Source organism: Mixophyes fleayi, chromosome 8 (assembly GCF_038048845.1).
Source record: "Mixophyes fleayi isolate aMixFle1 chromosome 8, aMixFle1.hap1, whole genome shotgun sequence".
Lineage (NCBI taxonomy): Eukaryota > Metazoa > Chordata > Amphibia > Anura > Limnodynastidae > Mixophyes > Mixophyes fleayi.
The window spans coordinates 10,414,041-10,441,211 of NC_134409.1; the positions used below are offsets into that span (position 1 = coordinate 10,414,041).

General features: G+C 41.2%; 1 protein-coding gene across 3 annotated transcripts; it reads left to right on the forward strand.

The window, feature by feature from the left end:
- Nucleotides 1-2,460: 2,460 nt before the first annotated feature.
- LOC142100002 (interleukin-31 receptor subunit alpha-like) lies at nucleotides 2,461-27,171 on the forward strand. 3 transcript variants are annotated; one of them, XM_075184007.1, is made up of 16 exons: nucleotides 2,461-2,552; nucleotides 3,823-3,931; nucleotides 4,394-4,672; nucleotides 4,915-5,038; nucleotides 8,534-8,694; nucleotides 10,290-10,435; nucleotides 12,406-12,547; nucleotides 13,979-14,061; nucleotides 14,188-14,404; nucleotides 16,377-16,574; nucleotides 17,428-17,529; nucleotides 17,986-18,129; nucleotides 19,899-20,027; nucleotides 20,993-21,092; nucleotides 24,512-24,602; nucleotides 25,995-27,171. In XM_075184007.1, the coding sequence occupies exons 2-16, from the start codon at nucleotides 3,862-3,864 to the stop codon at nucleotides 26,664-26,666; spliced, it is 2,658 nt and encodes an 885-aa protein (XP_075040108.1). In that variant the 5' UTR covers nucleotides 2,461-2,552; nucleotides 3,823-3,861; the 3' UTR covers nucleotides 26,667-27,171. The 3 variants fall into 3 exon arrangements, with proteins under 3 accessions (XP_075040108.1, XP_075040109.1, XP_075040110.1); XM_075184008.1 differs by lacking the exons at nucleotides 2,461-2,552; nucleotides 3,823-3,931; nucleotides 4,915-5,038 and having other exon boundaries at nucleotides 4,603-4,672; XM_075184009.1 differs by lacking the exons at nucleotides 2,461-2,552; nucleotides 3,823-3,931; nucleotides 4,394-4,672; nucleotides 4,915-5,038; nucleotides 8,534-8,694 and adding an exon at nucleotides 9,743-9,816.

The window sequence follows — 27,171 nt, forward strand, 5'->3', positions numbered from 1 at the left end:
TTTGTATCATTTTCGAACATTGTAATTATGTTCCAAATTTGCATTGAACATAGTGCAAATGTTGCACTTAGATTCAGTGTTAGTACACAAGATCCTTGATATTTTTGTGGTTTTACGTAGAAGCAAAGGATCAGGTTAGAAAATTCACACTTTTTTTTCTTTAAAGGTAAACGGGATTGAAGCAGAAGCAGTTTTGCAGTTACTTTAAATGTAGTCAACCACTCACAGAGCAGACATTTCCATTTTGCGGACTAGGACAATATTTATTGCAATGTCAATTGTTCAGCTTCCAGAGGGTATAAATCAAAGGGACAGTGCATTTAAAATAATAAATAATAATAATAATTTAATATATAAAGCCAATGACCCAATTAGAAAATCTATCTTGTAGCATTTACAAATATACACTAATCAGCCACAACATAAAACCACTGACAAGTGAATAACATTATTTATCTTGTTACAATGGCACTGTCATGGGTGGGATATATTAGGCAGCAAGTGATCTGTCAGTTATTGAAGTTGATGTGTTGGAAGCAGGAATAATGGGCAAACGTAAGGATCTGAGCGACTTTAACAAGGACCAAATTGTGATGGCGACTGGGTCAGAGCCAGGGCCGGATTAACCCTAGGGCTAACTGGGCTACAGGGGCCTCGGGCATCCAGGGGGCCCTTGAAAGTGCTCAGCAGCAGTATTGATCGATCGGGGGCGGGGGCGCCCCCGGCGCGATCAATGCTGCTGAGCACTTTCACTGCGGTCCTTCCCCGGCGCACTGTAGTCTCCTTACTGAGGAGATCTCGTGAGTCTCACTCTCACGAGATCCCCTCAGTAAAGAGCGTACAGCGCGCCGGGGAAGGAGGTAAGTGCCTTTGGGGCGGCTCAGATCACTAGGGGGGGGGGGGACTCAGATCACGGGGGGGGGCCCTCACCAGGGGCGGATCTAGACAACTGCTTTACCCGGGGCGATTTTAGGGGATGGGGGATTTAGGCCCCGCCCACTTTCTGATTTCTAAGGCTGCCGGCGGCTGCACACTGTGTGCAGGTCCTCTGCAGTGACAGTGTGCTGCCCCGCTGCTCTGATTGTGTTTAAAACACAATCAGAGCAGCCGGGCAGCACACTGTCACTGCTGAACGGACCTGCACAGTGTGCAGCCGCCGGCAGCAAGCCCCTGCTAGGGGGGGCAATCGCCCCGGTCGCCCCCCCCCCCCCCCCCCCGGATCTGTCACTGGCCCTCACGGGGGAATGGAGGCCTCCTTAGCCCAGGGGCCTCCATTTCCTTAATCCGGCCCTGGTCAGAGCATCTCCAAAACGGCTTTAACGTGTGGGATGTTCCTGGTATGCAGTGATGAGTACCTACTAAAGTGGTCCAAGGAAGGACAACCAGTGTCATGATCATGGGCGCCCAAGGCTCATTAATGCGTGTTGGGAGCGAAGGCTATCCCATCTGGTGCAATCCCACAGAAGAGCTACTGTAGCACAAGTTGCTGAAAAAATTTATGTTGGTTATGATAGAAATAAGTCAGAAGACACAGAGCATCGCAGCTGGCTGCGTAGCCACAGATTGGTCAGGTTGTCCATGTTGTTCCCTGTCCTCCAATGAAAGCACCTACAATGGGCACTTGAGCACCAGAACTGGACCATGGAGCAATGGAAGAAGGTGGCCTGGTCTGATGAATCATGTTTTCTTTTACATCATGTAGACGGGCGGGTGCACGAGCGTCTTTTATCTGGCGAAGAGATGGCACCAGGATGCACTATGGGAAAGGCAGTGGCAGTGTGATTCTCTGGGCAATGTTCTGCTGAGAAACCTTGGGTTCTGGCATTCAAGTGGATGTTATTTTGACACGTACCACCTACCTAAACATTGTTGCAGACCAAGTACACCCTTCATGGCAACGGTATTCCCTGATGGCAGCGGCCTCTGTCGGCAGGATAATGCGCTCTGCCACACTGCAACAATTGTTCAGGAATGGTTTGAGGAACATGACAAAGAGTTCTATGTGTTGACTTGGCCTCCAAATTCCCCAGATCTCAATCTGATCGAGCATCTGTGGGATGTGCTGGAAAAACAAGTCCGAGCCATGGAGGCCCCACCTCACAACTTACAGGACTTAAAGGATCCGCTGCTAACGTCTTGGTGCCAGATACCACAGGACACCTTCAGAGGACTTGTGGAGTCCATGCCTGAATGAAGTCTTTTGGCAGTACGAGGGGAACCTACACAATATTAGACAGGTGGCTGATCGGTGTATATGTAAATGTTAACCTGCTCAGAGAACTCTAAGCTGCAATGCTTCAGTCAAGTAGCCTGCTGTGCATAGAGAAAAAGCCTCCCCCACCATACAAACATATCCCTATCTTTAGTTCTATACATTTCCTCAGAATTTAGTGCATGTAGGTGTATATTTGTTAATGTCACTGTTGCTAGCAGCTGTTTATTTAATGTTATTACAGCAAAAAAAACAGACATTTCCTGTGAAAGGCACATACAAGTTTGGTGCAGTGGTCACAAGAATACAATGTGGTTAACTCGTGATAACCGCACCACAGGTAAAATATATGGATTAAATAGTTTCATAGTTATTTATAATCATCTGAAATACCTGTTTTATTTCTTTGTTCTGGGCTCACCCTCCATCTATCTCATCTTCTCTCTGGTCGTGGAACATGTTAGGAGCGTAAACATAAAATATAACTCTATACTACCCAGAATCCTTCATGCAGGACCCTGACGGGTGCAGGGACTGTCAATCACAGTAACGAAAACATTGGTGGCAGCTCAGCAAGGGTCATGCTCTACCCCTACTATAAATCTGTCCCCACATTCTAAATTTACCTCCCCCTCCAATGCAACATGATTTTGTCCAGGTGCAAAGTTACTCCTTTTTTTATGCTTTGCTCTCAATGAATCAGCCCCTAAGTCTTATTTTCAGATCTATATCGTGCAACGGTTAGCAGGAGGTTAATAAGATAAGTCTGTGTTAAAGCTGACATGTTCACACATTTAAGAGATAAGGCTTCTAAAATCTTTGAATTTCATCAAGAACTTTCCGCTCTGTCTTTCTGTGTGACATTTAAAAAAAATAAAATAGAAACCGGTTGTGGAAAACTGATTGTTATCCCCTCTGTGAATGGTTCTTTTACCAAGGAAAACGTTAAACTAAAAAAAAAAAAGCAAAACAAAAAAAAACAGAAAAACTAAAAACACTCGAGGGAGCAACATAAAGTTAAAGCAGGGTGCAAAATTTTGTAACATTTTTCAATTTGCGTCACTTGTGACAAACTACATGCTATAATCTAGGACAGAGGTGCTTAAACTGAGTCCTCAAGAGGGAGCAACAGGTCATGTTTTCAGTATTTCTTTAATCGTGCACAGGTGAATTAATCGATTTTCCTGGGTCAGTAATTATCCTACCTGTTAATACAGACTGATAACTCTTGATGACTGGGTTAGTCCCCCCACACAACGCCCCCCCCCCCCCCATCTCAATAAATAACAAAACACAACAACAATACATTGACCAGGTGGCAGTCAAATATAGTAAATTAACGGGGTGCTCCACTTAATTTTAAGACTTTAATAAATCCCCCCCATACCCCATTATATTACTTTGGTGGAGGTCCATCTTCTGAGACCCTCACCGTTGGCTATATTCAGCAAGATCTTGTCACACCTTTTGCGCTGACCTTTGGCAACCTCTTGTCTTTCTCTCTCTCCGCTCAGTCTAGGCAGCAGGTACACTATAATGCAGATACAAGTCATATGATTGTTTGGCGAGGAATATGTTCTCAATTAATGTGTTTCTATTTTATGTCACAGGAGCAACAATGACTCTCGCTCTGTAATTTGGGACAAGATATGGGAACCAAGCCTTCCAAATGGAATATATTTTGGATGTTTCAAGTATTCACCATAAAAGCTTGTGAAGGTGATGACCGTTTTGAACTGATTTATAATCCCTATTTTGCATCACCCTTAAAATAATCCATGTGTATATTTACATAATGAGCATAATGAGCTTCAAAGATGTACTTGTAGAGTTATGCTGTTTAATAAATCCATCTTAAATTTATATATTTTATTTTATTTTAAATTATCTTGACACAGACTGTTGCTCACAGTGTATTCAGTTAGTAAGCTGATTTATATATATATATATAGCATTTTCTGAAATGTACTAGATAAATTCTAGCTAGAATCTGATTGGTTGCTGTGGGCAATACCTCCACGTTTCCCTTTAGTTGCTATGGGCAACACATCCACTTCTACCTTTTTAGAAGTTTTAGTAAATCTACCCCGGTGTAGGTCCTGCAAGTGTGTGTGTTATATTTGAAAGACAATCTTGGTTGTATGTAAACAAATGTTACGTCTGTTCAATCCCCTCCTGCAGGTTTGGCATCAAAATCGGGAAATGTTATATTTAAACCGGCCTCACTTGTGTCAGTAGGATCCAACGTTTCCATAATCTGCATCTCTACAGGAAACCAGTGCAATCGGAAAGCTGAATTTCTGCTTCAATTAAATGAAAACATAAGAAAACCAGATTGGAAAAACCGGTCGTCGGCCACTGTTCAGCTCCTCGGTGTCAGAGAAGATTATCATGTTGTTTGTTACACGGAATGTAACAGGTTAAAGTACGTTGTTGACATGGGCTTGTTAAGAGTAAGATGTAAGTATTCTGTATAAGTGTATGTGACTTTCCTCATGTCCGTGATAACACTTAGGGTGTAAATGTATCTAACCTTCTAAACAGGAATAGTGGAGGTGTTGCCCACAGCAGCCAATCAGCTTCTTGCTGTTATAGTAGATAAATGATGGATAGAATCTGGTTGCTCTGGGTAACACCTCCCACTTCCTCTTTTTTGATACATTTGCCCATTAGGCTCAAAATAGCTTCTTTTTCCATATTAGATCCTCCTGATAAACCCACAAATATAAAGTGTTCAATGGATGAGTTTTCCACCGAGATGATTTGTACGTGGGATCCCGGACAGAAAACAGGGCTGTCCACACACTATAACGTACGTGTAGAAAAGTAAGTTCTGTCAATAACTTCCTCTGTTATACATGATAAATCCTGGTGACATTTTTCTAATTTGATGTTTGTACATTACAAGATGTTGCTTGTTTTGCTGTTAAAAATCCATTCCTCCTATGCCAGTAACTGACCAGATTAATGAACGTTTCAACTTGATCACAGATGGGCTGATCGATGTAAGGGCTCTATTGATCTAATGACAATTAATTACAATAAATTATATGATGTGATTGATGCTGCAACATATATAGTTCTATACTGTTTGGGGACCCTGCTCCTTTCACTATATAAGTTTCAGTCTGTGGCTTTCTGCTGCCTCCATTCCCCTCCTCACATCATGTCACTGCCCCTGTCACATGCAGACCTGTCTTCATTAACACATCCCTCATCTCCTGATATACTCTGTGCTGCTGGATGACCCTGCTCCTTCCTCTATATAACTCTCAGTCTGTGTCTTCCTGCTGCCTCCCTTCCCTCTCATTTACATACAATGCCAGTAGCGAAAGAGATTGCAGTAAATAACTATAACTGTAAGAGTTTCTATTTGAAATACCATGAATAACACATGCGTGATATAATTGCAGAATATTAGAACATAGTTATAGGTTCAGTGCTCACAACCGAGAATAACAATTACTGTCTCATTTTCATTCTCCCACATATGATCGTTATCACATATAATGATCTCACTATTTTTACCCCTTATCTTCATAACCGTGATCACGTTTTTGGTAAAATGAGAGGAAGTCCTCAGCTGGAGCGCTTGAGAATTACTGAGGTCAATCAGTACATATGATGAAATTCAGTTCTAGTACCAGTAATCTAGTACTGATAACAGTGATAACAGGAAACCACTAACACTAATACATCAATATCTACTATTGCTAAACTTCAACAGAAAGTATCAGCCCTTCATACGCTGCACTAGGCGTAATGTGTTCTGGTACTTACAATTAATGTATCTCTCTCCCCACAATCATTTGGGTTGAGTCCTCCCGTTTAATCCTCACATCATGCTTAATGATTTCTCACATACATGTGTTATTTTAACAATTCCGAAAGGGAAAGAAAAGCATTGACATCAAATACAAACGCAATGGATCAGCTGTTTTATATACATCTATGCGGTATTGATTTAAATCAACGCAAAACAATGTTTAGCCAACTTGCGCCCTGGCCCAACAATGGCTATTTATCCCACCTAAGGGACCAGCTACATCTTTAAGGATAACCACATAGGTTGAAAACAAAAAATAATTGCAGGTTATAGACAACATAGAAACATAACTTGGCTTAAATGAGTCGTCTGCTGCAGGGGTATTAAGTGACGCTAACCATCCCATACCGAGCTCCCCTCTCATTTTACCGCTTGGCCGTTTTAAAAATGTTTACACCAATGATAGAAGAACAAATGCACTGGAAATTAATGTTTAAGATACAACAGAAGGGATATAATTCTCAACCTAAATATAATGTGGCTTCCATTGTTGCAAGTTTGCAGCGGTATTCATTAAATATATGTTATGATATTGTCATTTACCACTGTTTTTCTAGTAAAACTGCAAAAAAAATAATAATAATTTAAATACTGTTTCAAGACCAGAGATTTCAGTAGTTAGAAACAATCTTGTTTGTAATTAAATATGTCGTGGATCAATGGTTTAACATTCTATCAGTAGGGATTACAAGAATATGGGGACAGGCAGCCCTGGCGCTCCAGTTGTTGTGGGACTACAAGTTCCAGCATGGATTTAGCTTATCTTGAAATCAGCTTGTAGTTCTATCACAGATCTGACATTAAGGTTCGTCTTTGATGTCGGCTGACGGATCATGAAACTTCTTCTGTCGCTGCAACAGATTGTGGTGGACGTGTGATCTTGTCATTTGCTTACAATGGTTATAACTTTTTACAATCTAAACTTGTATCATCATTCTGTGGTCACAGTAGCAGCTGCCACAACCTTAATGTACTTTAATCAATGTCTTATAAATTTGCATAGCGGGTTTGCAGTAGTTACGGTTAAATTGTCAAGTCTACAGCATAACAGTGATAAACACACATCAGTGTATATATCATTCCTCCATATCTCCCAACAGTCCCGATTTCAGTGGGACAGTCCTGATTTTAGGGCTCTGTGTCCCGCAGGTGGAAATGTTGAGGTGAAGGGAGATATCTAATGGGTAGTCTAGTGTTTGTAGCACTAGGCAGCCCTGAGGGGGAGTAACCACGCCCATCATACTGTCGTGGTCACGCCCCCATACTGGTGTGGTCACGCCCACATTCTGGTGTGGTCACGCCCCCATACTGGTGTGGTCACGCCCACATACTGGTGTGGTCACGTCCCCACACTGTCATGGTCACGCCCCCCATACTGTTCCAACCACATCCCATCATTACATTACCAGAAAAACTTCTCTTTATTTTTACAAACTTTTACTAATTTTTTCTTAGTGCCTATAGTATTACAATTTATTTTATACATATATATATGTGTATGTATATATATATATATATATATATATATATATATATATACACACACACACATTATCATCATCATCATCATTTATTTATATAGCGCCACTGATTCCACAGCACTGTACAGAGAACTCACTCACATCAGTCCCTGCCCCATTGGAGCTTACAGTCTAATTCCCTAACATACACACACAGACAGAGAGACAGAGAGACTAAGGTCAATTTTGATAGCAGCCAATTAATCTACCAGTATGTTTTTGGAGTGTGGGAGGAAACCGGAGCACCCGGAGAAAACCCACGCAAACACAGGGAGAACATACAAACTCCACACAGATAAGGCCATGGTCGGGAATTGAACTCATGACCCCAGTGCTGTGAGGCAGAAGTGCTAGCCACCGTGCTGCATATATATATATATATATATATATATATATATATATATACATATATATGCTTTCATGATAATTTTATATCTTTACCAATCAGTAAAACAGGATTGGTAAAGTGAAATCTTGTATTACAAATATAAACGTAATATCAATTTTATTGTGAATCACTGTTGATTAAATCATCCAGGGGGCCCTTGAAAGTGCTCAGCAGCAGTATTGATCGGTTGGGGGAGGGGGCGCCCCCGACGCAATCAGTGCTGCTGAGCACTTTCACTGCGGTCCTTTCCCGGAGAGCTGTAGTCTCCTTACTGACGAGATCTCGTGACTCTCACTCACGAGACCTCCTCAGTAAAGAGCGTACAGCGCGCCGGGGAAGGAGGTAAGTGCCGGGGGGGGGGAGGGGGAGGCGGGCAGCTCGGATCACAGGGGAGGGGGCCCTCACGGGGGAATGGAGGCCCCCTTAGCACAGGGGCCTCCATTCCCTTAATCCGGCACTGTGTAGAAGTCATAAGTAATGAAATGAGGAGGGTCCTGCTCACAAGAGCTTACAATCTAAAGACTACTACTACCACTGTTGCTACTCCCCAATCCTAAATGCACATTGTAACTCGGACTGTTCTTTAGTTTACAGACAGGACAAGAGAACACCATGAATATGGACGTTGCTAATGTAAGCATCCCAGTAAACAGGACTCAGAACGAAGCATTTGCAATTCAAATTACTGCTACTAACCAACTGAATCTCTCTGAATCGGACGTTGTACAGGTCCATCTGGCAGATATAGGTAAATCTGTATGCTGTTAATGCTGCCCAATTTATTTATAGCATTTCCAACTTAGTTTTTTTTCTCTCCAGCAGTTAAATAAACTGTATAATAAATTTAAATATATTATATTTCGATAGGAACATAACAAAGTATGTGGCTTCACGTGATGAACATGAATTACATTACATTAATAGCTCCCACATTACATTAACATCCCCACATTTCATTAACAGCTCTAATTATTCCCCACTTATGTCAATAGTCCATTCATCTTGCATGGATACCCAATCAGTGCTTCACTTTCACTGTGTATGCCCAGAGGAGCAGAGAGGGGCCCGTGTGGAGTAGCGGCATCACTGGGTCCAGCCCCAAATTTTGCTATGGGACATGGTGATGCCGTGTTCTGGCCCTGAATGCAGGTCTGGTCACATGACTGCATACTGACTTACGGTAACCTTCGAAGATATATTTTCGGGTTGCTCCCAGTTTGCCAGTAAATCTCTTCAGCTTTTTTGAATTCATTAAATATTTTCTGACCTGCAATTTTTTTTTTTTTTTTAAATTGATATCCCCCAATCAATAATAAGATGATTGGCAGATTATTTTTTACTTGTTTTCCTGCCAACAGGTAGGAAATATAAGTATAGAAATTACAGAAAAAACAGGTGCTTCTAAAGGATGCTGCTTGATCCTCACCCACGAGGGACACACTAACCTCAAGAAAGTAAATAAACTAAACAGTTTGGGAATGGAATATAGGCGCTTCCTATAGAGAAAAAGAGGAAACTCGAATAGAAGCAAATTCATCTAAAAATATAGAAATGAATGGATATAAAATAATTAAATAAATTGTCCTTAAGTATAGTCTTCTTTTTAATTACCGTCTATGTTTGGTGATACTCACAAGGAGGTAAATATATACATGGCATCTGGGTAACCCAACATAGCAGTCAATAATACCCAATGTTCATCTCCGTATTTTTGGATGAATTGGTTTAGTATATTTCTATTATTCTTTTTCTCTATAGGAAGTGCCTATATTCCATACCCAATCTGTTTAGGAAATAAAAGTAGTCTCCACACTACAATCTTTTCAAACTTACTTGATACAGGGTGGCTGAATTCTCCATCGTACAAAAAGTAAGTTAAAAGTTACTTTAATCTATGATTATTTTTCCACCAGCAGCAGAAATAAAGTGTAATACACATAATTCGGAAACCTAACGTATTTTGAAAGATAAGTATTCATAAAAAAGTGTTGTGTTTTCTTTTTAAAAAAGTAGATCCAAGTATTCCGTTTGGTCATTTCCTCACAAGGGGGACCCTCATATTGGAAAATGGGAGGAAATTTATTCCCAGTGATGAACCGCCGGACATCATGGAGATGTCCGGTACCCAAATATCACAGATTTTCATCCACATCTATGGTGTGTGGACAGATCTGTAATGTTACATCGCAGCAGAGAGCCTACAGGGCTGTTCCAGAGGCACGTAGCTGCGTATTGAAGCATGGCCTGCATTTGTAGGGATACTGATATCTAAATAAATATATTTGTTTGTGCTTCCTATCCTTCACTTCCCTTCATGTGTGTAAAATATCTTTATTATAACAGTGGTCCCCGTCACACCTGTGATCACTAAGATTTACATCCAGGGATCAGACTTCATAATTCTCATCTATTGGAGAAATCAGACATCGGAGAACCAGCGTTCCTGCCAGCTGGAGTATAACACACTGACGGAGCCGGCCTGGACATTGGTGGGTAGAATTCTTTTGCCATATGTGTACTCTGCCATCCACTTCTTTTTCATCCGTCTCACAGCAGAATGTCACAGTGAAAACCGGGTCAGATTGGTTATTTGGCACAGAAGGCAGTAGCCTAAGGGCTGAAGAGAGAGACGGGGCGGAATTTCTCTATACAATGTAATTGGCAAACTTGTTTTTTTCCTCTCCATCAACAAAGAAGACCGTGCAGACAGAATAAGGCTGGGTACGCACTATTTCTCCCAATGCGTTATACCACCGACTGAAATTCCTGATCAGCAGCCGATTCCTGTGTACACACTATACACGTTTTACAAGATTTACCTTCAGGTCTGTGCTCTTCATCTGTCATAACCATAGGCTGAAAAGATGGTGACTCTGCACACTCCATAGAGATCTATGGACACTGCCGGTCCTGAGTGCAGACACACTGCAGGATTGGAACAACATCGTTCCATCATTGAACAACAGTTTTTGTCTGGTTTAACAATCAAACGAAATGATACGATGTGCATTGGAACGATCATCGTTCATTGTTGCAGAGTACACTCTAATGCAGTGGTCAGGGACCAGGGGTAAATTACCCCAAATTGGGTAAAAATGAAATTCCTGGGGGTAATGCTGCCGATTCACATGTTGTCAGTTGGATTGTAGACCCCTTTAAATGTGAAATTGCTGTTGTACCAGAAGAGCCTCAAGGGTTGGCAGAGGCACTTCTTGAGCTTCGATGCAATAATGAAGCACGTATTGCAATTGAAAACAAAGCAGATCTGTCATATTTTTGGATGCCAACAGCTGCAAAGGCATCAAAATTGCACATGAGGAGGCAGTAAAAAAGTTGCTGCCTTTTGCAACAACCTACCTTTGCGAACAAGGATTTTCCACTCTAACGAACATAAAAACAAAGCAGAGAAATCGATTGGACGCTGAAGACTGTATCCAAATTGCTTTAACATCAATATGCCCCAATATTGATGCCCTCATATTAAAAATGAAGCAACATCATTTCTCCAAAACCTGAAGTTTTGAAGTTGAAGCATTCAAAGAAATTTTGAATAGATTCAATAAAATGTTGAATTCCAATCATTAATAATATATGATTTCCTTCCTTTGAAATCAAGGGGGTAACGTCGACGTATCTAAATATATTTGGGGGTAAAAGGTAAAAAAGTTCCCTGACCCCTGCTCTAATGCGATATCTGGCCGAACAATTGTTTATCGTGTTATTGGCTCGATTATCGGCTGAAAAACCTGTAGTGTGTACCTAGCCTAAGACAAATCACATATATAATACGCAGATCATGCTGTGACATTGCTTGCTGCAGGAAGTACATACATTTGTAACTACAATCAGAGAATCTGTACTGTATTCTTGAATTCCCATTAAAGGTTACAGTTGAGTTTCCAAGAAAAGACAGCTCTCTCTCGCACCAACAGTCATAGTAAACCACAAGCCACGTATGTCAAGAGAGAACATTTTCAGTCTCGCATCTATTATATAGGAAAATGTTTGCAAATTAAATCAATATATGGGACACAAAACTACTGTACCACTTGTAATTGTTGCTACAGTGAGATACAACGGCTGTGTGTGAAGGCTGCACAATAGTATAGATATTATATACAATAATATAGATGAAGGAGGAGGACCAATGGGATGGAAGATAAAATATAAATGGAATATACAGTTATATGTGTTAGACTCAAATATTAGTCTTCCAAAAAAGCAGGTCTCAGCTTAGAACAAAGTACAGCTGGGTTCAGGGTGTTTCTCCTCCCAGCCCCCACAGTGGCTCAGTGGTTAGCACTTCTGCCTCACAGCACTGGGGTCATGAGTTTGATTCCCGACCAGTGTATCATTTCATTAAAATACAAATGGCAATTTAGACAAAATGCCTAGCAATCTGGAGATTGTATACAGTCACTAAATTATTAACTAAATATTTTATTTTTTTGTTTCTTAGATCGGGGAGAAAATCAACATAAACAATAATCTTTCCATTAAGAAAATCCGCAGAGCTCATTCCCTGCGCGTCCGATGCAGAGAGGAGATAGGACATAGTTACTGGAGTAAATGGAGTGAGCTGCACCTTATACCACCTTCAGGTATGTGGTCACATCTTGCAGTTTGGTTTTATCTATTTGTATAAGTGCATGCAGTAAAAAGAGTTGCCAGTAGATTGCGCTGTTGTACAGTTAATTTGTAAGCAGAAGAGGTAACAGGTAATTATTATAGACACATTGTAGATTTGTATTTTCTCCAAAGCTGGACACCCGTGTAACAAACATTTTTTTTCAGGGTAGAGTTGCCAAACGGTTTCATTTTGGAATGTGCAACATAGTTGATACAGTTCCACATGTTTGGCAACACACCCAGTCTGCTGGAATAATGCCCTGAATTCTAGGGGAAAACATTTATACACAAATCCAATATTTGTATGTTTTACATATGGTTTATCTAATGCAGTTATAGCTATATAATAAAATGTAGTGTTTCTATACTTTCTGTATAGCGTCTGTACTTGTTTTCAGGTAATGCCCCCAAATGCGTGGGTTGAAATCCCCCACCCCCATCTGCCCAATTTCCCAAACAGTATTGTTATATAAATGATATTTCTTCTTTGATGGTGGAGTAATAGCCCCATTTATTTTCAAAATAATTTTTCCCTCTTCAAATTGTGTTTATTTCACCTTAATTTCTGATTTAAATTGGTTATGAGAACGAGGGGACATCAGGGCTGTCGTTATCACACGGGTCACGTTTGTGTGTTTGAATGTGCAAAATAAATCTCATTAAATGTATAGGAAGAGACTCGAAGGTGACAGAAGAGTCAATTACATTTACAGGGAGATATGTGTGTGTGTGTGTGTGTGTGTGTATATGTATATATAGGGAGGGGGAGGGAGAGAGATACTATACACCATATAGCTATATTGCTACGCTCACATGCAAACGTCCTTAGAGGGCATTTGTGATCTGGTTTTACGTGTTTGCAGTTGTTGAATGACCCTCAGCAAACTTATTAAAAGACATTACTGCCACAATTACTGTCCTGCACACAACACATGCAAGCAAAGACAATTGGCATTAGCTTGTTATATTAGATCCCTATGGATAGATCATAGTTACCTACTCTCTCGGAATGTCCGGGAGACTCCCACATTTTTGGGAGCTCTGCTGGACTCCTTGTAATGTAGGGCAGCCTCCCGAACCCTGCCTGTTTCGTTGGTGAAGTGGCTGGGGCGGAATAATCGCATCATTCTGGCCCCGCCCCTTGTTATATAGGCCAAAATTGATATTGTATGGCAGGGGCGGGGCCTAGTGACGCGATTAGCGTGGTCACTCCCCCAGGTCATCTTTGGAGATCTCTCGGAGATGTTGCCCATAGCAACCAATCAGATTGTAGCTATATTTTATCTAGTACATTCTAGAATATGATAGCCAGTATCTGGTTGCTATGGGCAACAATTATTTATAAATTGGTAATACATTTTAGAATTTCAAAACCTTTCCTAATTCTCGCTTTTTTCCCCCAGCTCCTGAGGATCAACCAGTTGTGTGGAGGATTGTTGGTCCAGAACACCCCAACGGGACCCAGGAAATCACCATTCTTATTAAGGTAACAACTCGGTTATACTCCAAGAACAAATCATTTGCACATTGACTTGCACTGATTTAATTAAAATAATTTTCCTAATTTCTCCGTCTCGACTGTTTCTACTAATTCCATCCTATCGTGTCACAGCCGGATCTGGACGAATTACAGGAGAGAAGAATCTCAGGATATGAAGTGTTTTACTTATATAACGGGATCCGGTCTGTTCTCCGGTGGTGTTCCCCATTCGGGATACAATGTTTAGCTCTGGTACCAAAGAACATAAATTCCCTATTTATCTCGGCCAATAATCCGTACGGATCGTCACCGGAAAGTGAATTACCCATCCAGGAGAAAGCGGAGTCTGGTAAGAATTGATTCCTTTATAGCAGGGGGTTGGCAACCTTTTTCTATCGGTGTGCCGGAACAAATCTAGCTTAGCCCAGGTGTGCCCAAAATTCTTATTATGCCACAGTAGTGCCCCCAAATCATATTATGCCACGTAGTAGAGCCCTCAGTTCATAATATGATACATAATTGTGTCCCCAATTCATATTATGCCACAGTAATGCCCACAATTCAAATTATGACACACATAAGTACCCCCAATTCCTATTATGCCCCCAATTCAAATTATGCCTCACAAAGGTGCCTCCAAATAAAATTATTGCATATATAAGTGCCCCCAATTAATATAATGCCTCGTTAGGCAGCTTGCCCTCTCTCTCTGTCTCTCTGTTCCCTCTCTCTCTGTCTCTCTGTTCCCTCTCTCTTGCTGCCTCTTTGTCCTTCCTCCCTGCCTCAACTCCAGGCTGTCTCCCACACACACTATCTCATCATCATCATCATCAACATTTATTTATATAGCGCCAGCAGATTCTGTAGCGCTTTACAATTGGACTCTCTCTGTATACCCTCTCAATATGTCTCTCTCTGTCTCTCCCTGTGCCCTCTCTCTCTGTCTCTCCATGTGCCCTCTCTCTCTGTCGCTTCCATTCCACTTACTGCTATAGCCCACACTGATTCTACCAGCCGACCACTTTACCTTACGCTGCCACACTGCCGGTTCTGACTTACTACCCTGTACAGCTCATCTCTCTCTGCCTCTCCCTCAATAAGAACAGGCAGGGAATTGGGGATGTAAGTGATACTGAGGACTGCACTGAATTGATAACTATTACTGCACTCACCCCACGACCGTTCCTCAATGGTGCCCAGGAGTACTGCTGCGCATGCGCAGCAGTTCAGTGCTGGCGATGTCCCGCAGTGACAGCGACCTGGAGTGCCGGACTAGAGGGCGCTGTGTGCCATGTCTGGCACGCGTGCCGGGGGTTGCCGACGCCTGCTCTATATGAAAGAACTTTTAGAGCAGGCCTGTCCAACCTGCGGCCCTCCAGATGTTTGTGAAACTACAAGTCCCAGCATGCTTTGCAGGTAGACAACCAGTTGATAGCTGGAAGGGCATGCTGGGACTTGTAGTTTCACAACATCTGGAGGGCCGCAGGTTGGACAGGCCTGTTTTAGAGTGTTGTTAGATTATTAGTGTTTGTACAAAGTAGCAGAATACTATCAGTCTGAGACCGTATATTTCATCTTCTCAAATCAAGCAAAATGGAAGTATATTACTCATTTGCAGAAACGTACACATCTCAAACGTCAATTCATAGGCGTAAGTTCCACAATCGTACAAGTCTGTATAGGCACATATGCGGCCTCTTTCTGGGCATGCACAGAGCAAGTTCACACAAGATACAAAAAACTATAGTATATCTCATTCTGCATCAGCCCATAACAGTTCAACTGTTCATTTTGAGGAAATGCACTGGTTGCTCAGCGAGTGATGCCATATTTCTGTGAAACTACTTCACACTAACATTGCTGCAAATATGTGCAATGCATTCACCCATAAGGACCATACAGGCACTTTTATTAGTCTACATTGCACAAGAGTGATGAAAGCTAATTCCTGATAGCTGCTATTGGTAGCTTGCAGCAGCCAAACAACCCTTACGGACAGTAAGACAGTAAATCTGCTACATCAGAATGTTTTATTTTATGCAACAGTCTACGTTTCATATGAAAATGATATCATTAGAGCTGGGAATTTTCTATACCGTGGGATTTTATTCTGCTCTATTCATACAATGGGACGTTCACGTGTTGGATGTCAGTCCACAGGGGCTATGATTATACAATTGATGAGTCATTATATATGGCCCATTCATCACACTGACATGTACTGACCTCTGACACCAAGGTTTAAAATGTTTCATTGTCACCTTATCTGTAAATTGCACCCACCACAAATGACACTACTGCTTCTCCCCCTTTATTGATAGATTTACCGGCACCACGAAATCTGACAGCTGTATCCGGACTCCTAACATCAATTCCAGTCCGGTGGCAGCGTCCGAACCGCTCAGACGAATCCCTCCAGGGGTTCATTGTCCAGTGGGCTCCTGACTCTTGTGACGGGAAACAGAAAAATATTTCCTGGCAGAAAATTTTGAAGGAAGAAACAACGTTCACCATAATCGGTAAACATCACCTCCACTTTACTTGGTTTCTACAGAGTTTTAATGGGAGCAATCTCCAAATGACTTTAATTTATTGTTGCGTACAAGCCTTGCTGCAAGTTTTGCTCAATACATTATTTTAAATTTGATTCTGTGTCTTTTACCCATGTACTTATATAATCAGGCAGAGGTGTTTATTTCCATTGCCCTCTGTGCTCTCTGCATTGGATACATTTGTGATGAAGGATCGGCTTTGTGTTGTATCCAAAGTTAGCAGAGAGAAACAGCTCTGCTTGATGATGCAACGACGTGGCTGAAAATCACAAAGGGAAGCAGAAAATAAATGAACGTGATAGATCATTGTGGCTGGGGGGCACATACAAGCAAATACAGTATCCGAGGGTGTAAAACCCATTTAATTTGCATTTGCTCAAAATCAATACAATGACCATTATAAATATGACTGCAGGCAGTGAGGCGGCTATCTGTGTAGTGGATTCTCTGTGACGTATTACAGCTTTTAAGAAAAATAAATGAATAATATTATTATTTCTTATGTGTGAAATAGATATACTGTACGCGCATTTCTGACCTTTATCAGGTAAATTTGCTGCTGTTCTGGACGCATTTTGAGATATGTGTGACTCTGCATATAGGACAAACTATATGCTCTTTTTTTATTTTCCTACTTCTTTACTCCCATTTTTACGTTCTACTCCGTTGGCACATAGGTGTTTCATCCATAAGGTAGCAGAGAAATTAAGAACAATAGTAATTATCATTTTATTCCACTTTCAGGAAAGACACATTACACACAGATACAATGATATCAGATCTTTAGCTGTCATTGACTGACATGCTCATTGTGTTTTAGATCAGATCTCCCCAGGAAACATGGTCACTATATCCGTCTACGCATTATACAGCTCCGGCGTTAGCAGGCCCAGCACGACCTATGGATACAGTCAAGAGTTCGGTGAGTTGTTTGCTATAATGTCTTTATTGTCTTTATTGAACTTTTAATTGCTACCTAGAATGATTTTTGTTTTAGATATTATTTAAAGCACAAAAATGTTACAGTTTACAGCTCAGGAATCTGAACAATAAGTTACTTATTATCTACAGTCTTACAGAGTGTATCTTACCAACGCTTAGATATAGGGTAACGACATAGTTTCCACATCTGGGGAGTCATATTTATTTACCAAGGTGAAAGAGCCCCCTTGGGGGTTTCCAAAATCATTCTAATCAATGTAAATTAGATAGTCCTAGGACGAGCTGTAGGAATTGTAAAGGGTTGGGGGGTGATGAATATAATTTTACCATAACAATACGATGATGTGTATACGAACAACAAGTTCTTACATTATACCAATAGATATTTATTATAACCAGAATTCATTTGATTTCATTTTACTTTAATCCTCCACAGAACCGAAGACAGGGCCTAAATCTAAACTAGAGGACTCCAGGTATATCCGGTGGACTGAGATCCCTCCGTGCGACAGACGAGGATTTATCACTGTGTATAAGCTGTATCTGAAGCAGGAATCAAACGGTTTACAGATGATAGATGGTGAGTAAAGCAGAAAGTATCAGAAGTAAAGAACGATACATTTGTATCTCTGTTGCATCTCGAATACTATACGGGGACAGCGCATTCTGTAAAATGAGCACTAGGTGGCGATGTAAACAACTTGGCACAATTACCCTTTATTCATAGAATGTATCTCTGCACTGAATCAAAATCTACCAACAAGTCATGTTTTCAGGATTTCTGTCTGTAGAAACAGGTGGGATAATTACTTGCCCTGAAAAATAGATTAACTCACATGTGCATGATTAAAGAAATCCTTAAAACATGACCTGTTGGTAGCTTTTCAGAACGGAGTTTGAGAACCTCTGCTTTAAGGTAAAGTTTCCTTCACCCAGTAATTGTGGCCTCCTAACAGTGCAGGTTTTCCATATCTCCTTGCTAGAGCACAGGTGTATTCATTACTAACTGATACATTGTAACAGATCCACAGGTGGTGGTGATTATATCACTTGTCACCTGGAAAACCTGCACTGTTAGGGGGCAATGAGGACTGGGTTTGGGAAACCCTGAGTTAGGGTAAAGAAAGGCAACAAAGTGTTTGGGAAATACATGGTTATGTAATTTCTGAAAAAGTCAGTGGAAGTGATCCAATGAGGTAAAATAATATATTTATAACTTCATCACTACGTTTTATATTCCCTAATTTCACTTTCCCAGAATTTCCACTCTTTCTAACATTGCACCAACCTATCTTATGCTGTCCTATTACTGCGCAGTAATTTGTGTATTACTGAACGTGTTCAATACACTCATTTGTTTTAACAATGGAACAGTACACATACATCATGAAGCACTTATAAGGAAATGTTTTATTTATTGTTCGCATGTTAATAGTTGTTGGACAGAGGTCACATTTCATGTGAAACTCACCTTCTGTGCACCTGTTAGATGCAGGAGAACTGATTAACACAATAATTCAATGCTGTCACCTTGTGTGGTCCTTCTCTTATTTATTTGATGTTGTTTGTAGAGTTTTCCCTGTTTTCATACTTTCCTGGAGTTTTCAACAATTTCCTGGTCCCTTGAAAAACATAAAATGTGGGTATGACTTAGTGTTTCCTAAATTGAGCTTACAAATCATCATCACCATTTATTTATATTACGCCACTAATTCCACAGCGCTGTACAGAGAACTCCCTCACGAGAGAGAGAGAGAGAGAGAGAGAGAGAGAGAGAGAGAGAGAGAGAGAGAGAGAGAGAGAGAGAGAGAGAGAGAGAGAGAGAGAGAGAGAGAGAGAGAGAGAGAGAGAGAGAGAGAGAGACTAGGGTCAATTTGTTAGCAGCCAATTAACCTACCAGTATGTGGGTTTTTTTAGTGTGGGAGGAAAACCACGCAAACACTGGGAGTACATACAAACTCCTCACAGATAAGGCCATGGTTGGGAAATGAACTCATGACCCCAGTGCTGTAAGGCAGAAGTGCTAACCACTGAGCCACCGTGCTGCCCAAATGGTAGATGATTGAAATGTACAGAAGACATTTATACAGTGACTGGAAAACAAACCACCCTCAATCTCTAAGATTGTTCCTTGATCAAATGTGGGGAGGTGCGAATCTAGACTGGTCTACCACAGGAAAACCATCGCACACATAGAAAGGATTGGTTTAGCCTTAGAGGTTGACTGTTCAGCCACTGGAAGTAGGGTTGCCACTGAGATCTTCGTGGTACAATGCAACCGTTTAATTATGGAAATGAGTCTGGTTCTTTTTTTCTTTTTAAAAACGCGCAATTTTATTTCCTACTCAGAATTCCCAGAGTCCACAAGAGACTTTGTCCTGGACCGATTTAATCCAGATGAGCTGTACTCAGTTTGTATTTCCGCCTCTACGAAAGCTGGAGAGGGACCTGCTGACCACTGCACTCTCTTCCAGCATGGTAAGACCACTTAACCTTGTGTTATTTGTGTAATATATCTACACTGTCCCTCCAAATACAATAGTGGTGGGTTTAAACGACTCCTAAGCACAAAGTGGAAATCTATTTTTTTTAGCTTAAGAAGTAGGAATATCATTCAGAGATCTCTCGATGTCTCAAACTACCAGATTCTCTGCTGTCTTAGGGTGGTCCGTGGATGACTAACCCACAGCCGATAGCCGTCTTATATTGATCTCATTTTCTACCCAATCATAGGAGCCAGCACTGTGGTTACCTCCCCCCCCCAGGGGGGGTTTTTGGTTCTCCAGAAACCACTCCCCTCCGCGAAGAACGGGGGCTAAACAGTGCCCCTACATAGCGGCACTGTACTGTACAGCAGCCGCGGCGCTGTCAAAGAAGTGTCCGCGGCAGTGCTGTATTGTAGCCACTAACTCTGTCTATTCATGACATTTCCCAGACATATGGGGGTAATGTGAGCACCCCCAGTCATTTTGGAGTTAGCTCCTATGTGCTCAATAATCCTCCTGATTTCATTAAGCTAATTATTTAGCATTGTGGTCACTTTGGGTCTACATAGACTTCCACACTGGAGCGACTGATCGGTATAGATGTCAATGCATGTGGGCCCAGATTTACCTATTGGTAGACACCACGGGAACCCTTACAGAGCCTAAAATAACTTTTACAGAAGAGAAAAGTAAGGTTACAAACTACATACATACATTATGTACCCGGGGGTCTCTTTATTAAAAGCCCTAATCCAGTGAAACTGGTGTTTTCTCTACAGAATTTTAGCACATGATGGTTTAGTAAATCAGCCTCTTAGTGCTGTAATTATTGTACAAATCCCTCATCTATATGTTGGTATATGAACATCTGTTGTATATAACTGTGTTGGGTGTGATATGTGATTGAATAACTCATCTCCACATTAGAACTTTTTAATATGAAGATTATTTCCTCAGATAACAGTTTACACAACTACCTCGGGCTGCTGTTGGGGATGAGTTTTGGCGCCATTGTTTTGACAGCGTTCGTTTTCACTTTGTCAGCCATACGGAAAAGGTACATTGTGTCGTCTCTGTTGCTCTGGTTTTTAATAGAACTTTCAGTTTCTTTTTGAGTTTACATGTGTCTTCCGGTAATGCAGCTCAAAGGCTGAGGTTACTTCTACAGCTAATAATAATTCACTAATATTACACCGACTTTGATCACCTCACTATGTGCTAATCAGGAAAAGCACCTGTGCCCCATTATGGGGTAATTTATCAAACCTTCAATCAGAGATTCTAGATATCATTTTCTAGAGTGTACTGGATACATGATAGCTAGAATCTGATTGGTTGCTGTGGGCAACACATCCACTTTTCCTTTTTGGAAACTTCAGTAAATCCGACCCCCGGGTGTTGCCCCATCAACTTTAACCAGTTTGAGTAATGCTTCTCCTTTCCTCGATTGCTGTCTACATCTGTACGCTGTGTTTTTAACAACTTTAATGGGGTTAAGCCCAGGAACAGGAAACCCTCCAAATATATTTTTTCAAACCCCCTCCCTCGTTACAATGTGTACTACCTCTTGCTAACCATTATTCGTCATTGAGAAAGGTCTTTATATGAGGAGAGAGTGGGATTACAACTGCTACATTACAGGATTCCCCCTTCTGTATTCCTGCAGTGTTTAGTATGAGCCACAAAACAAATCCTCTGCATTCAGTATGTGCACACCTCCCAACATTAGGGTAGGCGGCCTCCGGACAGGGGGAGTGGCTACGGCTCAATGGGGGCATGGTCACAAACAGGGGGCGTGTCTAGAACTTTTTGAACTGCTAGTCTGCTCCGTTCTCTCCTTCCCTCCGCTCCAGAAACCCGTTCTCCACTGCTCTGCAATGCAGGAGATATCTCCCAACTTCCTACCCGTCGGAATTATGCTGCCCTAATTGGGGTGGCCTCAAATTGAGACTGTCCTGCCTAAATCGGGAGGGTTGGAAAGTTTGTATTTGGCTATCATTATACACTGCACCTCTCTCCCACCATCGATCAATAATCAATTATTCAATAATATACACGACACCAAGCGGTGGATAAGAATATGGCCACAGCCTTCTACTTACATTTGTGTAATTTAAATTTTAAGGGGAGGGATGAACCAGACAACCAGTTGTCCCCAACGGGCCCCATATAATCCAAATTCCAAGGGTTATTGGCCACCCAGCGCTATAAAGAATCTATACTAGTGGTATTCAACCTCTTTTGGCTGGGTGCTCAAGTGTCCGTGTTCCTTTGCTTTTGGTATTGCATATCTGACAATCGGGGGACCACAAAAACAGCTTCTAGCTCCCCACACGGGGCTCTGACCCACAGTTTGTGTCACTCTAATCTATGCCCCACAAGTATATAGGTTAGAAACCACTTTATTATTTATTTTTCTAGAAGACAGCACCATAAAAGTTAATAGTTAATTTGCAACCCGTCTTATCCACCGGAGGATATAAATGAATAAAGATGTTTAGTTCCTATTTAATACTGTGTATTTGTTTAGGTTTCTATATGTGTTTGTAGGCCTGCAATTCTAGGAGTATAAAATGTTTTTGGTTAGTTCACTTAAAGTGTGAAAGTTTTTAATGTAGAGGGGCCTGATTCATTAAGGATCTTAACTTAAGAAACTTCTTATTTCAGTCTCCTGGACAATACCATGTTACATTGCAAGGGGTGCAAATTAGTATTCTGTTTTGCACATAAGTTAAATACTGACTGTTTTTTCATGTAGCACACAAATATCAACTTTAAATGTCAGTGTACAAATAAGCTATCAAGTATTTGTGTGCTACATGAAAAAAACAGTCAGTATTTAACTTATGTGCAAAACAGAAAACTAATTTGCACCCCTTGCATTGTAACATGGTTTTGTCCAGGAGACTGAAATAAGAAGTTTCTTAAGTTAAGATCCTTAATGAATCAGGCCCGAGATCACCTATGTCTGTATTGCTTTTCCAAGAGAAGTTCCAAAATTGCTCACAATTTAATAGTATTAATAATGATGCAGCCAGCAGGGGGCAGCACAGTACAGTTGCCCGATTCAGAGCGGTAAAGCTTGAGAAGTATTCTAGTAATATAACAGTGATGAGATAGTGGTTTTGCACCCGCGTCTGCAAAAAAAAAAAAAAGTACAACCTATGTGGTAGGAGATTAACTGAACAAAATGACCAGATGTCAGCAACAATTACCAGTTGTTGAAAACCACATTGTCTTGTATTTTCTTCAGGGTTGTTTTAAAGGGAATGTCCGAAATGCTGCAAGATTTTTGTCTTGCAGTTTCTGTTTCTTTACCATGCAGATGGGTTACACCTATAACCGGGCAGAATTCTCAGGCTGCATATTTTGGGGTGCAGCAGAATGTAGAGGCATTTTTCTTTTTTGCAGTTAAGTTTGTTGAACTGATTTTTCAATTGTGGGTGGCATTGTCTTTAAAGTAAAATATGGCCCCAAAAGATTACTTACCTGGAGGTGCAGGTGAAGGCTGTCTGCCTGGTCACCTGACATCTTGGTGTAAATGTATCAAGCTGAGAGTTTTCCGGCGAGTTTGAAAAACCAATCAGATTCTAGCTATCATTTATTTAGTACGTTCTACAAAATGACAGCTAGAATCTGATTGGTTGCTATAGGCAACATCTCCACTTTTCAAACCTGCCGGAAAACTCTCGGCTTGATACATTTACCCCCTTGTCTGCTCGGTTACCTCCTGCATGCTCCCTCAAGCTTACCGCTCTCTCCAAAAAACGCCAGGGTGCGCTCAAAATGAAAGTGACCCGTTTTACCTGAGTGCAGCACACCAGGTAAATAACCTTTAGGGATCTGATTTTGCTCAGGATATTTTCAGTTTTAGTTGGAATTATCCTTTAATGGCTTTTACATTGCTGACAGCTCTGTAATGATTTAAATGACAAACTGTATTTCATCTTACCGTATCGGTGCCCATCAAATGGCAGAATATTTAGGCACACCCTTAATTGCATCCTGACTGTGACAGTGTGCCCTGCACTTTAACCTCCTGATTGTCGTACGAGGCTAATGGCCTGATTCTTTGTGTTGATGAATGTCAGTCTATAGGCTGATTGTTAAGCTCAGCCCACACTGATACTGGTAGAGGTGGCAGAAGGGGAACCACAGCTTAAATGTTTGTTTTCAAAGTGACATCCTGCGATTTGCTCATCTTCCTGATTTCACACTTGAAGTGGCTTTATGGTCAGCGACTAGTTGCCCGGAGCGTATAAGAACTATGAGGGTTATTTCATAGCATTGCAGAGTGTGGTTGGATGTGCTGTTACCCATAGCAACCAAACTGATTCTTACAAACATCTGGTTGCTATGGGCAACGCTGCTTCATCTTTTCCAACAGTTTGCATAACTATCCCAGAATGTGTTTGTAAAGTCTTCCATATAATATTTTATAACACATATATAACATCACAATATTCTTCTTTCTAGGGTTAAAACCGCATTAGCGCTCTGGCTACCTAAATATCTACGTGAAGAATACCCCCGTGTAGACAATAGCTCGGCAGTGAAGTCTCTGCAGGTAACTGATAATACATAATATATATTATATGTTAGCAGTGCTGTGTCCATGACCTGTGCTCTCCTGTCAATCAAACTGAGGTGTGTAAAAGACCAGTATATATAAAATTACATATTGCTTTATATAGAAGATCCACTCGCCATATTCATAAACATTTATGTTAACGTTTCAGGAATATGTCAGAACTGATGCAATTTGTGACCTATTTGGACCCCTAGAGAAACTGCTTCTCCATCCCATCCTTGGTGCAAAGCCAGATCGGGACCCCAAGGGGCCCTAGACAAAATACTTGGACCCCTTGCCACCACCCATTTGTGACAAAACATAAAAAGGGGTTACAATAATCCAGGCCCCTCAGAGCCCAACAGGGCCCTAGGCGGAGGCCTAGTTTGCCAGATGGACCTTCTATGTGCCGAGCCGTAATGCCCTAAGGGTCTTAAAAGTCATGGGGTACCTCTGTAAGACAGGCATCTAGACAAGGGAGGATTGTCCTCACTAATCTTCACCAATATGTTGAGCTAATTCATAAATAAAAGTGATAATAGAGCACCAGAAATTGATATATTATTTAATTTCTGACATTTAATATCACAAATGAACAAAAAGAAAAAGATATCAATCAGACAATTGTGGTATACGATGAACACGAATGCTTTACATATTCTGCATAAAGTTTGTATAGCAAATCCCACTTCTAACACCAAACAAATTCCCAGAGTACAGCATATTGTGTTGTCTTAGTACTGTATAGTAGTTGGTTTTCTGTGTGTATTCCTAGAAGTGTTTCATAATGCCATAGTAACAGAATACTCTATGTACATTATATAGGAGTGAATGTGTTTAAATAGCTAAGGACAAGTTTTTGTTTTTTTCACATTTCAAATTTTATTTTATTGTACAGATGAAATTTGTGCACGAACGTCCACAATGTAAAAACTTTTTACATGCTGGAACAAGCTGGTAAAACACAATAATACAATACGGTCGATTTCAAATTATCGTGTGTTACAAACTTAAAAATAGATTTTGCCCATATGTTAACAACATAGAATAAATATTGTAGAAATATACAATTGTATGATGATGTTGTATCTATACTTTGTAATCTTTTGAAAAGCAAATAAGTTTAATTTGAAAAAAAACCTAAGAAATGCGTGGGTAATACTGTACACACACTCTACCACTATATCTGCAGACGAGATAAACCAACTACTTATTTTCTACTATCAATTTATGTTTCTTTAGTCCTTGGTGCATGAGCACTTGTAGAAAAATCAGAGGACAAACTCCCCCCCCCCCACCACCCCTCCCCCCATAACAAAATTGTGTTACTACTTTGTTTATGTTTTGCTTTATAAATGTAATAAAACTTGTTGTATTATATCTATGTAGGCAAACACGGAAGATACTGAGCCCCCCTTCTATCCGCTATATAGTGACCCGGATATCACTGAGATACAAGAGCTACTACAGTACCAAGCTACGGGTTACCAGGTCACACCGGCAGAATGTACCGACGGCATTGAGGAGACAGTTGTGGCGGATGGCATTTCCCTTAACCTCCCAACCAATGACGATGTTCCTGAGTTCACGGTAGTAGGATACCGGCCACAGGTCGGGGCGGCCAACATACAGAGGTTTGATTCCTATTGCAGCCCCTCTCACATGTTGGATATTCAGACAGCCGCTCTGAGGTGTGAGAGACGTATGGTTGCCTCCGACACACAGGAGAACACCTTGTTATGGGACGATGGAGCGGAAGTGGATCTAAATGTTTTCAAAGAGATTAACCTGCTGGTCGTCGATGACATTGATCCGACTGAAGAGTTTGGTTTCGTGCAGACAGCAGATGACCACTGTACTTTAAAAATCAAATGGAAACCTCAGGTAGTTTCTAGAGACCAACTAATGTGTACCTTACCAAGCGGCCACCAGGAATTGTACAACTCACACTCCTATTTCCCACAAATGTTTGCAAAAGGAAATGAACCTGTGTGTGTAGGACGCTGCATCAGTCATCCCAACGTTGACCACCGTTGCGTTTTGCCTCATGAGATCTCTTGATCTGCTCATTCTATGAGTCTGTCTCTGATAGAGTCTGATGTGTTTTCGCCACCACTTAGGAGTGTATTGAATTATGAACTCATGGGTCCTCTTTTATGGAGTATTGTTTTGCAATGTGGCACCGGTTATCTGTAGACACTGGATCTTGCTTATGAAACGCGTGGGGTACACGTAAATATTCTTGGTTTTACAATGCCTAGAGGGTCATTAGAACGCATTCGGAGGTGCGCGTCTAGGCTCTAGATACACCTCTACAGTCTCAGGAGACACCTCCACAGAGTAGAAGTGCGCCTACGTTTGTGGTAGGAAGAAATGCGCAGTGTGCAATCGGGGCTGTCATTGCTAGATGTGGCACTTCTGTTTCTCCATAAATGTCGCCATCTTTTGGGGGATTTGGGAGATATTGATGTGAACTGCGGGCCGCGCCTCCGTTTGTGTTGCAGTATTACTTTACGGACCTCTCTAGATCTGCAGAACAGTGACACCTTCAAATGATGAAGGTCAA

Coding starts and splice junctions, on each gene's coding strand:
- LOC142100002 (XM_075184007.1), top strand. CDS start 3,862: ATGGGAACCAAGCCTTCCAAATGGAATATATTTTGGATGTTTCAAGTA. Junction 10,436..12,405: donor CGGAGCCGGCCTGGACATTG/GTGGGTAGAATT, acceptor TTTGTTTCTTAG/ATCGGGGAGAAAATCAACAT. Junction 16,575..17,427: donor AACAACGTTCACCATAATCG/GTAAACATCACC, acceptor ATTGTGTTTTAG/ATCAGATCTCCCCAGGAAAC.